This window comes from Colobus angolensis, unplaced genomic scaffold (assembly GCF_000951035.1).
Source record: "Colobus angolensis palliatus isolate OR3802 unplaced genomic scaffold, Cang.pa_1.0 Scaffold63, whole genome shotgun sequence".
Classification (NCBI taxonomy): domain Eukaryota; kingdom Metazoa; phylum Chordata; class Mammalia; order Primates; family Cercopithecidae; genus Colobus; species Colobus angolensis.
Window position 1 is genome coordinate 8,865,819 of NW_012119932.1, and position 11,534 is coordinate 8,877,352.

Here is an 11,534-nt window from a genome sequence, read left to right on the forward strand (position 1 = left end):
ACCCTGGCTTTCGCCCTGTATTAAATATATAAAGCAGAATTCACTTGACAAGTGCCTGCCGAAGGCCTGCCATGCTCGCAGAAGGCACTCAGAACCGAGTATCAGCGATGTGGTGAAACCTGCACGTGACGAGGAGATACAGCCAGCCATGCCAGGGGCATTCAGCAACTGGTCTGTGCTGTTTTGAATCAGTTTGATTTTTATTTGTCTGGTCTACAACCCCAACCCAAAATGATCTCAAATGTTGGAGGGTTTTTAATGCTACATTTCTAACATTTGGCAAAGTGCCCCACACACAGGCATTTAATGATAAAATATTTTATATTATCAAATTCACCATAATGGCAAAAATATTAGTTTACTGTTCCCCTCTCTCCCTCCCTCCTTCCTTCCTCCCTTCCTTCTTCCCTTCTTTCTTCCTTTGGTTCCTTCCTCCCCTCCTTCCCTCCCTTCCTTCCCTCCCTTCCTCCCTTCCTTCCTTCCCTCTTTCCTTCCTTCTTCCCTTCCTTCTTCCCTTCTTTCTTCCTTTGGTTCCTTCCTCCCCTCCTTCCCTCCCTTCCTTCCCTCCCTTCCTCCCTTCCTTCCTTCCCTCTTTCCTTCCTTCTTCCCTTCCTTCTTCCCTTCTTTCTTCCTTTGGTTCCTTCCTCCCCTCCTTCCCTCCCTTCCTTCCCTCCCTTCCTCCCTTCCTTCCTTCCCTCTTTCCTTCCTTCTTCCCTTCCTTCTTCCCTTCTTTCTTCCTTTGGTTCCTTCCTCCCCTCCTTCCCTCCCTTCCTTCCCTCCCTTCCTCCCTTCCTTCCTTCCCTCTTTCCTTCCTTCTTCCCTTCCTTCTTCCCTTCTTTCTTCCTTTGGTTCCTTCCTCCCCTCCTTCCCTCCCTTCCTTCCCTCCCTTCCTCCCTTCCTTCCTTCCCTCTTTCCTTCCTTCTTCCCTTCCTTCTTCCCTTCTTTCTTCCTTTGGTTCCTTCCTCCCCTCCTTCCCTCCCTTCCTTCCCTCCCTTCCTCCCTTCCTTCCTTCCCTCTTTCCTTCCTTCTTCCCTTCCTTCTTCCCTTCTTTCTTCCTTTGGTTCCTTCCTCCCCTCCTTCCCTCCCTTCCTTCCCTCCCTTCCTCCCTTCCTTCCTTCCCTCTTTCCTTCCTTCTTCCCTTCCTTCTTCCCTTCTTTCTTCCTTTGGTTCCTTCCTCCCCTCCTTCCCTCCCTTCCTTCCCTCCCTTCCTCCCTTCCTTCCTTCCCTCTTTCCTTCCTTCTTCCCTTCCTTCTTCCCTTCTTTCTTCCTTTGGTTCCTTCCTCCCCTCCTTCCCTCCCTTCCTTCCCTCCCTTCCTCCCTTCCTTCCTTCCCTCTTTCCTTCCTTCTTCCCTTCCTTCTTCCCTTCTTTCTTCCTTTGGTTCCTTCCTCCCCTCCTTCCCTCCCTTCCTTCCCTCCCTTCCTCCCTTCCTTCCTTCCCTCTTTCCTTCCTTCTTCCCTTCCTTCTTCCCTTCTTTCTTCCTTTGGTTCCTTCCTCCCCTCCTTCCCTCCCTTCCTTCCCTCCCTTCCTCCCTTCCTTCCTTCCCTCTTTCCTTCCTTCTTCCCTTCCTTCTTCCCTTCTTTCTTCCTTTGGTTCCTTCCTCCCCTCCTTCCCTCCCTTCCTTCCCTCCCTTCCTCCCTTCCTTCCTTCCCTCTTTCCTTCCTTCTTCCCTTCCTTCTTCCCTTCTTTCTTCCTTTGGTTCCTTCCTCCCCTCCTTCCCTCCCTTCCTTCCCTCCCTTCCTCCCTTCCTTCCTTCCCTCTTTCCTTCCTTCTTCCCTTCCTTCTTCCCTTCTTTCTTCCTTTGGTTCCTTCCTCCCCTCCTTCCCTCCCTTCCTTCCCTCCCTTCCTCCCTTCCTTCCTTCCCTCTTTCCTTCCTTCTTCCCTTCCTTCTTCCCTTCTTTCTTCCTTTGGTTCCTTCCTCCCCTCCTTCCCTCCCTTCCTTCCCTCCCTTCCTCCCTTCCTTCCTTCCCTCTTTCCTTCCTTCTTCCCTTCCTTCTTCCCTTCTTTCTTCCTTTGGTTCCTTCCTCCCCTCCTTCCCTCCCTTCCTTCCCTCCCTTCCTCCCTTCCTTCCTTCCCTCTTTCCTTCCTTCTTCCCTTCCTTCTTCCCTTCTTTCTTCCTTTGGTTCCTTCCTCCCCTCCTTCCCTCCCTTCCTTCCCTCCCTTCCTCCCTTCCTTCCTTCCCTCTTTCCTTCCTTCTTCCCTTCCTTCTTCCCTTCTTTCTTCCTTTGGTTCCTTCCTCCCCTCCTTCCCTCCCTTCCTTCCCTCCCTTCCTCCCTTCCTTCCTTCCCTCTTTCCTTCCTTCTTCCCTTCCTTCTTCCCTTCTTTCTTCCTTTGGTTCCTTCCTCCCCTCCTTCCCTCCCTTCCTTCCCTCCCTTCCTCCCTTCCTTCCTTCCCTCTTTCCTTCCTTCTTCCCTTCCTTCTTCCCTTCTTTCTTCCTTTGGTTCCTTCCTCCCCTCCTTCCCTCCCTTCCTTCCCTCCCTTCCTCCCTTCCTTCCTTCCCTCTTTCCTTCCTTCTTCCCTTCCTTCTTCCCTTCTTTCTTCCTTTGGTTCCTTCCTCCCCTCCTTCCCTCCCTTCCTTCCCTCCCTTCCTCCCTTCCTTCCTTCCCTCTTTCCTTCCTTCTTCCCTTCCTTCTTCCCTTCTTTCTTCCTTTGGTTCCTTCCTCCCCTCCTTCCCTCCCTTCCTTCCCTCCCTTCCTCCCTTCCTTCCTTCCCTCTTTCCTTCCTTCTTCCCTTCCTTCTTCCCTTCTTTCTTCCTTTGGTTCCTTCCTCCCCTCCTTCCCTCCCTTCCTTCCCTCCCTTCCTCCCTTCCTTCCTTCCCTCTTTCCTTCCTTCTTCCCTTCCTTCTTCCCTTCTTTCTTCCTTTGGTTCCTTCCTCCCCTCCTTCCCTCCCTTCCTTCCCTCCCTTCCTCCCTTCCTTCCTTCCCTCTTTCCTTCCTTCTTCCCTTCCTTCTTCCCTTCTTTCTTCCTTTGGTTCCTTCCTCCCCTCCTTCCCTCCCTTCCTTCCCTCCCTTCCTCCCTTCCTTCCTTCCCTCTTTCCTTCCTTCTTCCCTTCCTTCTTCCCTTCTTTCTTCCTTTGGTTCCTTCCTCCCCTCCTTCCCTCCCTTCCTTCCCTCCCTTCCTCCCTTCCTTCCTTCCCTCTTTCCTTCCTTCTTCCCTTCCTTCTTCCCTTCTTTCTTCCTTTGGTTCCTTCCTCCCCTCCTTCCCTCCCTTCCTTCCCTCCCTTCCTCCCTTCCTTCCTTCCCTCTTTCCTTCCTTCTTCCCTTCCTTCTTCCCTTCTTTCTTCCTTTGGTTCCTTCCTCCCCTCCTTCCCTCCCTTCCTTCCCTCCCTTCCTCCCTTCCTTCCTTCCCTCTTTCCTTCCTTCTTCCCTTCCTTCTTCCCTTCTTTCTTCCTTTGGTTCCTTCCTCCCCTCCTTCCCTCCCTTCCTTCCCTCCCTTCCTCCCTTCCTTCCTTCCCTCTTTCCTTCCTTCTTCCCTTCCTTCTTCCCTTCTTTCTTCCTTTGGTTCCTTCCTCCCCTCCTTCCCTCCCTTCCTTCCCTCCCTTCCTCCCTTCCTTCCTTCCCTCTTTCCTTCCTTCTTCCCTTCCTTCTTCCCTTCTTTCTTCCTTTGGTTCCTTCCTCCCCTCCTTCCCTCCCTTCCTTCCCTCCCTTCCTCCCTTCCTTCCTTCCCTCTTTCCTTCCTTCTTCCCTTCCTTCTTCCCTTCTTTCTTCCTTTGGTTCCTTCCTCCCCTCCTTCCCTCCCTTCCTTCCCTCCCTTCCTCCCTTCCTTCCTTCCCTCTTTCCTTCCTTCTTCCCTTCCTTCTTCCCTTCTTTCTTCCTTTGGTTCCTTCCTCCCCTCCTTCCCTCCCTTCCTTCCCTCCCTTCCTCCCTTCCTTCCTTCCCTCTTTCCTTCCTTCTTCCCTTCCTTCTTCCCTTCTTTCTTCCTTTGGTTCCTTCCTCCCCTCCTTCCCTCCCTTCCTTCCCTCCCTTCCTCCCTTCCTTCCTTCCCTCTTTCCTTCCTTCTTCCCTTCCTTCTTCCCTTCTTTCTTCCTTTGGTTCCTTCCTCCCCTCCTTCCCTCCCTTCCTTCCCTCCCTTCCTCCCTTCCTTCCTTCCCTCTTTCCTTCCTTCTTCCCTTCCTTCTTCCCTTCTTTCTTCCTTTGGTTCCTTCCTCCCCTCCTTCCCTCCCTTCCTTCCCTCCCTTCCTCCCTTCCTTCCTTCCCTCTTTCCTTCCTTCTTCCCTTCCTTCTTCCCTTCTTTCTTCCTTTGGTTCCTTCCTCCCCTCCTTCCCTCCCTTCCTTCCCTCCCTTCCTCCCTTCCTTCCTTCCCTCTTTCCTTCCTTCTTCCCTTCCTTCTTCCCTTCTTTCTTCCTTTGGTTCCTTCCTCCCCTCCTTCCCTCCCTTCCTTCCCTCCCTTCCTCCCTTCCTTCCTTCCCTCTTTCCTTCCTTCTTCCCTTCCTTCTTCCCTTCTTTCTTCCTTTGGTTCCTTCCTCCCCTCCTTCCCTCCCTTCCTTCCCTCCCTTCCTCCCTTCCTTCCTTCCCTCTTTCCTTCCTTCTTCCCTTCCTTCTTCCCTTCTTTCTTCCTTTGGTTCCTTCCTCCCCTCCTTCCCTCCCTTCCTTCCCTCCCTTCCTCCCTTCCTTCCTTCCCTCTTTCCTTCCTTCTTCCCTTCCTTCTTCCCTTCTTTCTTCCTTTGGTTCCTTCCTCCCCTCCTTCCCTCCCTTCCTTCCCTCCCTTCCTCCCTTCCTTCCTTCCCTCTTTCCTTCCTTCTTCCCTTCCTTCTTCCCTTCTTTCTTCCTTTGGTTCCTTCCTCCCCTCCTTCCCTCCCTTCCTTCCCTCCCTTCCTCCCTTCCTTCCTTCCCTCTTTCCTTCCTTCTTCCCTTCCTTCTTCCCTTCTTTCTTCCTTTGGTTCCTTCCTCCCCTCCTTCCCTCCCTTCCTTCCCTCCCTTCCTCCCTTCCTTCCTTCCCTCTTTCCTTCCTTCTTCCCTTCCTTCTTCCCTTCTTTCTTCCTTTGGTTCCTTCCTCCCCTCCTTCCCTCCCTTCCTTCCCTCCCTTCCTCCCTTCCTTCCTTCCCTCTTTCCTTCCTTCTTCCCTTCCTTCTTCCCTTCTTTCTTCCTTTGGTTCCTTCCTCCCCTCCTTCCCTCCCTTCCTTCCCTCCCTTCCTCCCTTCCTTCCTTCCCTCTTTCCTTCCTTCTTCCCTTCCTTCTTCCCTTCTTTCTTCCTTTGGTTCCTTCCTCCCCTCCTTCCCTCCCTTCCTTCCCTCCCTTCCTCCCTTCCTTCCTTCCCTCTTTCCTTCCTTCTTCCCTTCCTTCTTCCCTTCTTTCTTCCTTTGGTTCCTTCCTCCCCTCCTTCCCTCCCTTCCTTCCCTCCCTTCCTCCCTTCCTTCCTTCCCTCTTTCCTTCCTTCTTCCCTTCCTTCTTCCCTTCTTTCTTCCTTTGGTTCCTTCCTCCCCTCCTTCCCTCCCTTCCTTCCCTCCCTTCCTCCCTTCCTTCCTTCCCTCTTTCCTTCCTTCTTCCCTTCCTTCTTCCCTTCTTTCTTCCTTTGGTTCCTTCCTCCCCTCCTTCCCTCCCTTCCTTCCCTCCCTTCCTCCCTTCCTTCCTTCCCTCTTTCCTTCCTTCTTCCCTTCCTTCTTCCCTTCTTTCTTCCTTTGGTTCCTTCCTCCCCTCCTTCCCTCCCTTCCTTCCCTCCCTTCCTCCCTTCCTTCCTTCCCTCTTTCCTTCCTTCTTCCCTTCCTTCTTCCCTTCTTTCTTCCTTTGGTTCCTTCCTCCCCTCCTTCCCTCCCTTCCTTCCCTCCCTTCCTCCCTTCCTTCCTTCCCTCTTTCCTTCCTTCTTCCCTTCCTCCCCTTTTTGGTTTTCTCCCTTCTTTCTTTCTTTTTTAATTCTTTAAGATTCTTTTCCTCCCACTAAGGTCCACGTAGATTTTCCAGGACCAAAGTTTTTCACAGATTTCAAAATGAGACACACCTCAACTAGAGATTTTAGGTAAGTTACTCAAACACTCTGAACTTGCTTTCTCCTCTTCAAATGCAAATACCAAGACCTGCCTCATAGAGCTTTAGGAATGCCAGCTTTAACAAAGAAGTACATAAAACAAAATGAGGATGAACTGAGCTGAATAGTTTATAATTCTATCTTACAGTCAAGGTTATTTCCAAATAGCAATTAACTAAGACAGAGCTTTGAAAGCATCAGGATTCCTCACTGCTAGGATGAAGTCATTTTTTTTTATTATTAGACTTTTAAAGAACATGAAGTTCTGGGGAGGTAGGTACACCTTTTTTAGAATATTTTCTCTGAAATCGCTGATTCCCTGACACTTCAAGGGTTTTCTGCGATTCCGAAGATTGTCTCTTTCTCTTTGCAGCACCCAGTTAAAACCTGGTAACTGTGGAATAGATGACTACAGAGGCTATGGCGTCCCGTTAACCATCAGAATCAGTTCAGTTGACCTGATGCTCAGGCCCAAGCCCCAGGCTCCTTGCCCACTCCTCCTGAAGCTGTAAACTCAGCCAAAGAGGCCAGCCACCGTCCTTCCATCAAGGATATACCATGACAATGGTTGCAACTGAGTTCTGTTCCAGTTCCAACCATTGTTATTCCCTAAGGACATTCCAGGGCTCACTCCTCAGAATCCTGCTGCTGGATGACACCACAGGCAAACTTAAGCAGTTTCACTTACAGAGTAAGACTTATCACTACTGCCAAGATGTGTTTTTAAAGTATGTACTCAGCTCTTAATACACCATCCAGTTACTTTTTAAATCAGCTGACATCTTGCCATGGTTCAGAAAGTTCAATAATTCCATAAACAAGAATCACACTATTTAGGTTACTGATCTGTTTCCCTTATTGAAAACTGAGAATGCAAATTATAGAACACTGACGATTAGGACGTATTAGGTCAGGTAGTAAATTGATAGACTTGAGCTATTATTTTTTTAGCTTTTCACCCAAGTACAATGAAATATTTGCTATAAGGGATGTTGAAATTTCTCTGTGTGTGGTCATACTAAACAATGTTGTGTGCTAGTGATACCACTGTATAAAAAGTCAAAGAATCTTTCAGAGACTATTTCAGAAACAACTTACATCTTATTAGAGAAGGTAAATCAAAATATAGAGAGAGGCAGGCAGGGTGGTGCGAGTGTAAGTAGCACAGATTTGGGGATGACACAGAGTAGTGTAAATCCATGCTTGGAAACTTTCTAGTCACATAAACTTCCTGAGTCTCAGTTTCCACTTTTTTTTTTTCTTTTAATGGAGTTTTGCTCTTGTCGTCCAGGCTGGAGTACAACGGTACAATCTCAGCTCACTGCAACCTCCGTCTCTCAGATTCAAGTGATTCTCCTGCCTCAGCCTCCCAAGTAGCTAGGATTACAGGCATACACCACTGCACTTGGCTAATTTTTGTATTTTTAGTAGAGATGGGGTTTCACTATGTTGGCCAGGCTAGTCTCGAACTCCTGACCTCAGGTGATCTTCCCGCCTCCTCCTCCCAAAGTGTTGGGATTACAGCCACCACGTCTGACCTCCACTTCTTTTAAATGAAGATACTGAAGCCAGGTAACTGGCAGGGTTTTTATCAGGATAAAATAAAATCCAAGGCAAATAAAAGACTAAACATGGTAGCACATGGAAGATACGGAAATAACGAGTTCTGCATGAGCAATGTCCTTTGCTGCACTACCCAAGCACTCCAATATTTCAACTCCTAATTGCACTGAAAAGTTTTATGTCCATTTAATATAGTTTTAGGTTTTCAGAAATAAGTCAACCAGGACAGGCACAGTGGCTCACTCCTGTAACCCTAGCACTTTGCGAGGCCGAGGCAAGTAGATCACTTGAGGCCAGGAGTTCGAGACCAGCCTGGCCAACATGGTGAAACCCCGTTTCTACTAAAAATACAAAAATTAACCAGGCGTGGTGGTACATGCCTGTGGTCCCAGCTACTCAGGAGGCTGAGGCACGAGAATTGCTTGAACCTGGAAGGTTGAGGTTGCACTTAGCCAAGATGGTGCCACTGCACTCCAGCCTGGGCCACCGAATGAGGCTCTGTCTCAAAAAAAAAAAAAAAGAAATCAACCATTTGAAACATTTGTGACCACTGAGAATTTCATGAATAGGTTTTAAGTAGACCAGTACCAGATAAACTAGCAAGATACCTAGCAAACTTTTCTTCCTTTTTTCTTTAGAACACTGAACTTATTGGGAAATTTTGGGGGAGGAGGGGAGAAGAAAAGAAAAAACAAAAAGAGAATGAAACATAAACTGTTACTAAAAGCATGATTAATTTACCTAGTCTATTTGGAGAGGTACCCGGAGGAATAACAGACTTTATCCAACGGATTCGTAGGGTGAACGCAACCCTCAACCTAAGCGCTGTCCATACCTGGCATATCCGAATTCCAGTGGGTGAACCGAACCTCTTCCTCGATGGTCCATTGAAAAGTTCCTTTGGTTTGTATATCTGAAAGTCCTGTCCAGAAATATTTTTCAGGCCTTAAACCAACGAAACTAGTCAGGAATGCTTGTTCATATCTTTAAAAAGAAGAATTAACATTCAATTCAGTGTTCAAAACATTTATGCCAGTTTTCAAAATTATCAATATGAAAACTATCTCAGTTCCATGTTTCAGCTATAATTGAATTGGTAATTCAAATATATTGTGTTATATCCATATGCCATCTACATTATACACATTTTCACTAAGGAAATGTGAGCTTATGATAGAAAAATACCATATAGCTGAGTATATAAAATCATTCAGATATACTCAAACCAACTCCCTCTAGCCCTCGCCAGCCCCTCTGCCTCTTCTAAAAATATCAGAGAATTTTGAGAATACAAAGAAGAAAACTATTGCGTTTTAAAATACAGTGTTTTAAAAAATCAGTCCACTCTTCAAATAGTTCTACTGAATTATTGATTAAACAAGTTCAAGGTTAGTAACGTTATCAAGGATAATACCCATGGAAAAATCTGCATGAATTTCCCCACTCAATTTTATTCTCTTATATCTCAGCTCTGAAACAAAAGAGAAAATTATCAAGACGTATAGAGAAGCAGAGACTCAATCTCCAGAAAGAATGAGAAGCAGAATCATGAATTCCAACACTGTCTCTCCTTTTGGATTCTTGTCTGTGCATTTGGCATTAATCTGGGAACAAAAAAATTTGGTTGACAAGGCACCAAAAATGTGTCTGAAATGACAAACAAAACAATGGAGGCAGCAACATAGGCAAAAATCTGTCTTTCGAGAAAAAGACAAATGTTGTCTGAAGTTTCCAGGAACGAAGAGAGTTGTAGATGACTTCCGAGAGAGCAGGAAGAGAATACAGAGAAACCTAACAGCAATACAACATTTTATTTGACCATAGTGTAAATAATTTTATTCCCTAAACAAAACAAACCAAAAAAATTAAAAGTTCCAAACTCGATTTAGTTTCCTTAAATGTCTCTAAACCATATTTAACAACAGAGTTAGTGAACTCTTGAGGATAAATATCACAGAAGATACATAAGGAAAAATAAATGTAAAATATAGTGAAATCATGTACATAATAGTCCAGTAGACCAAAAGATCAATTATAGTGCAGACCAGAGTATGATCTCATGGTACCTAAAGGTGAGCAGCTCACCTCACTCACAGAAGATAAAAAGTACCTATGTTCTGAGTTTCAGATGTCAGCATCGTATTAGGGTGCTACTACCATATATTAGACATTTCATTATACATGAAAGCAGCATGTGGATAGAAATACAGTTCTTTTATAAAAACTATGAAAGGTTATGACATCTCTCATTTTTATCCAAAGATTTTTAATATCAACAGTATCCCCTACATGTTATTCGGTCTGCCTCGAAACTCCAGTAAATATAACTTATTGTACTAAAACTCTATAATTTTGTTACTTCTTTACTGCAAGTGAAATAGATACTTCTCCATTTCTGGAAACTTTCTTCTGTGGCTAATCTAGAGATTTGCGTAGAGTAGGTGAAGAATAAATAAATAAATCTTAAAAATAGATGGGACCGTAGAGATAAAAAATTACATAAACTTCTCTATGTCCATGTGATTTTCCTGACCGATGAGTCTGTCAACCTAGCAAAGCAAAGAATGGAAGAATGGAAAGAATGAATGAATTATTCAGTAAATCTCTTTGCCTTCTTTTTTGGTGGACAGAGTGGTAAAGATATAACGTGATTTTGAGCTGGTAACTTTTAGTTACTTTCCGGCTTTAAAAAATTCAACATATAATGGATCATTAAAAAGTTAGCTCTATAAACTACATTTACCAGATTATTATTTGTAAACTGTTCTGAATGTTGCTTTATATTACGAAATTTAGCAAAAACGGTTTATAATGTTTGCAACGAGGAATCCAAATAAGAGTATTATTTTTAATGTTTCTACCTTTACAAATCATACCTCAAGATCACACATAGTATACTCAGAAATTTAGAGTACATTCATACTTGGGCTTTTCTGAAACTTTTTTCTATTTGACATATTTTTAAATGAAATTAAAATAGTCACATACCTGTCTTCAATAGTTGTTAAATAAGCATTCTCATTATTACAGGTTTGGTTTGCTTCTGCAAATGTTGAAAGCGTATGTCCAATCATATAGCAGTAAAAGTGATGTTTTTTCCAGCCCTATTAATGTTATCAAGCAATGAATAAATGAGCAGAGTTCATGCATATATAGTATAAAATATTATTATTATTATTATTTGCTCTTGTTGCCCAGGCTGGAATGCAATGGTGCAATCTTGGCTCATTGCAACCTCCGCCTCCCAGGTTCAAGCAATTCTCCTGCCTCAGCCTCCGGAGTAGCTGGGATTACAGGCACATGCCACCACACCTGGCCACTGTGCCCGGCCTTAGAAAATATTATTTTAATACTTTTTCTATCATGAAACTATTGGATAAACAATAGGAATGTCTAAAGAACACAACTCTGAAGAATCTGAAATGCAATAAAAATTATATACATAAACGAATAAAAGAAACAGTAGTACATCATTCCTCTTACGGCAAATTATGCACATAATTGGGGGCAATCCTGTGCCCTTCTAATGTATCCTGCTTCTAATGTATCCTGCAACAAAAACTATTTATGAAATGTTCACTGAGGAAACTGAACAGAATGGCTAAGATACCAGTTTTAGAATAGGTAACCACAGGAAAGAATTTGGGGAAGCGCAAGCCTAGTTGCCTATGGAAGACAATACTAGAAGATGGGTATAAAGCGACATCATTTGGTCATAGGAGACCACTTTTCAAACTTCAGGCAGCATGATTCAGCATTGTTCCTCCTTCTCCCATACTCCAAATACACAGAAATGGCCAGGCATAGTGGCTCATGCCTGTAATCCCAGCACTTTGGGAGTCCAAGGTGGCAGAATGGCTTGAGCCCAGGAGTTCAAGACCAGCCTGGGCAACATAGTGAGTCCCTATCTTTACAGAAAATTTTATAAAATTAGCTAGGCATGATGGCATGTGCCTGTAGTCCCAGCTACTCGAGAGGCTGAGGCAGGAGGATTGACTGAGCCAAGGAGGTC

The 11,534-nt window shown here is 45.4% G+C and overlaps 1 protein-coding gene across 1 annotated transcript in view; it reads right to left on the reverse strand.

Moving 5' to 3' along the window:
* The window catches only part of MRC1 (mannose receptor, C type 1), a 106,375-nt gene that overhangs the window by 41,151 nt on the left and 53,690 nt on the right, over positions 1 to 11,534 (reverse strand). The window contains exons 10-12 of the mRNA XM_011963909.1: positions 10,511 to 10,626; positions 8,358 to 8,506; positions 3 to 15 (exon numbers count right to left, since the gene is read on the reverse strand). Coding sequence (XP_011819299.1) covers positions 3 to 15; positions 8,358 to 8,506; positions 10,511 to 10,626 — 278 coding nt within the window. The remainder of the gene's footprint in view (positions 1 to 2; positions 16 to 8,357; positions 8,507 to 10,510; positions 10,627 to 11,534) is intronic.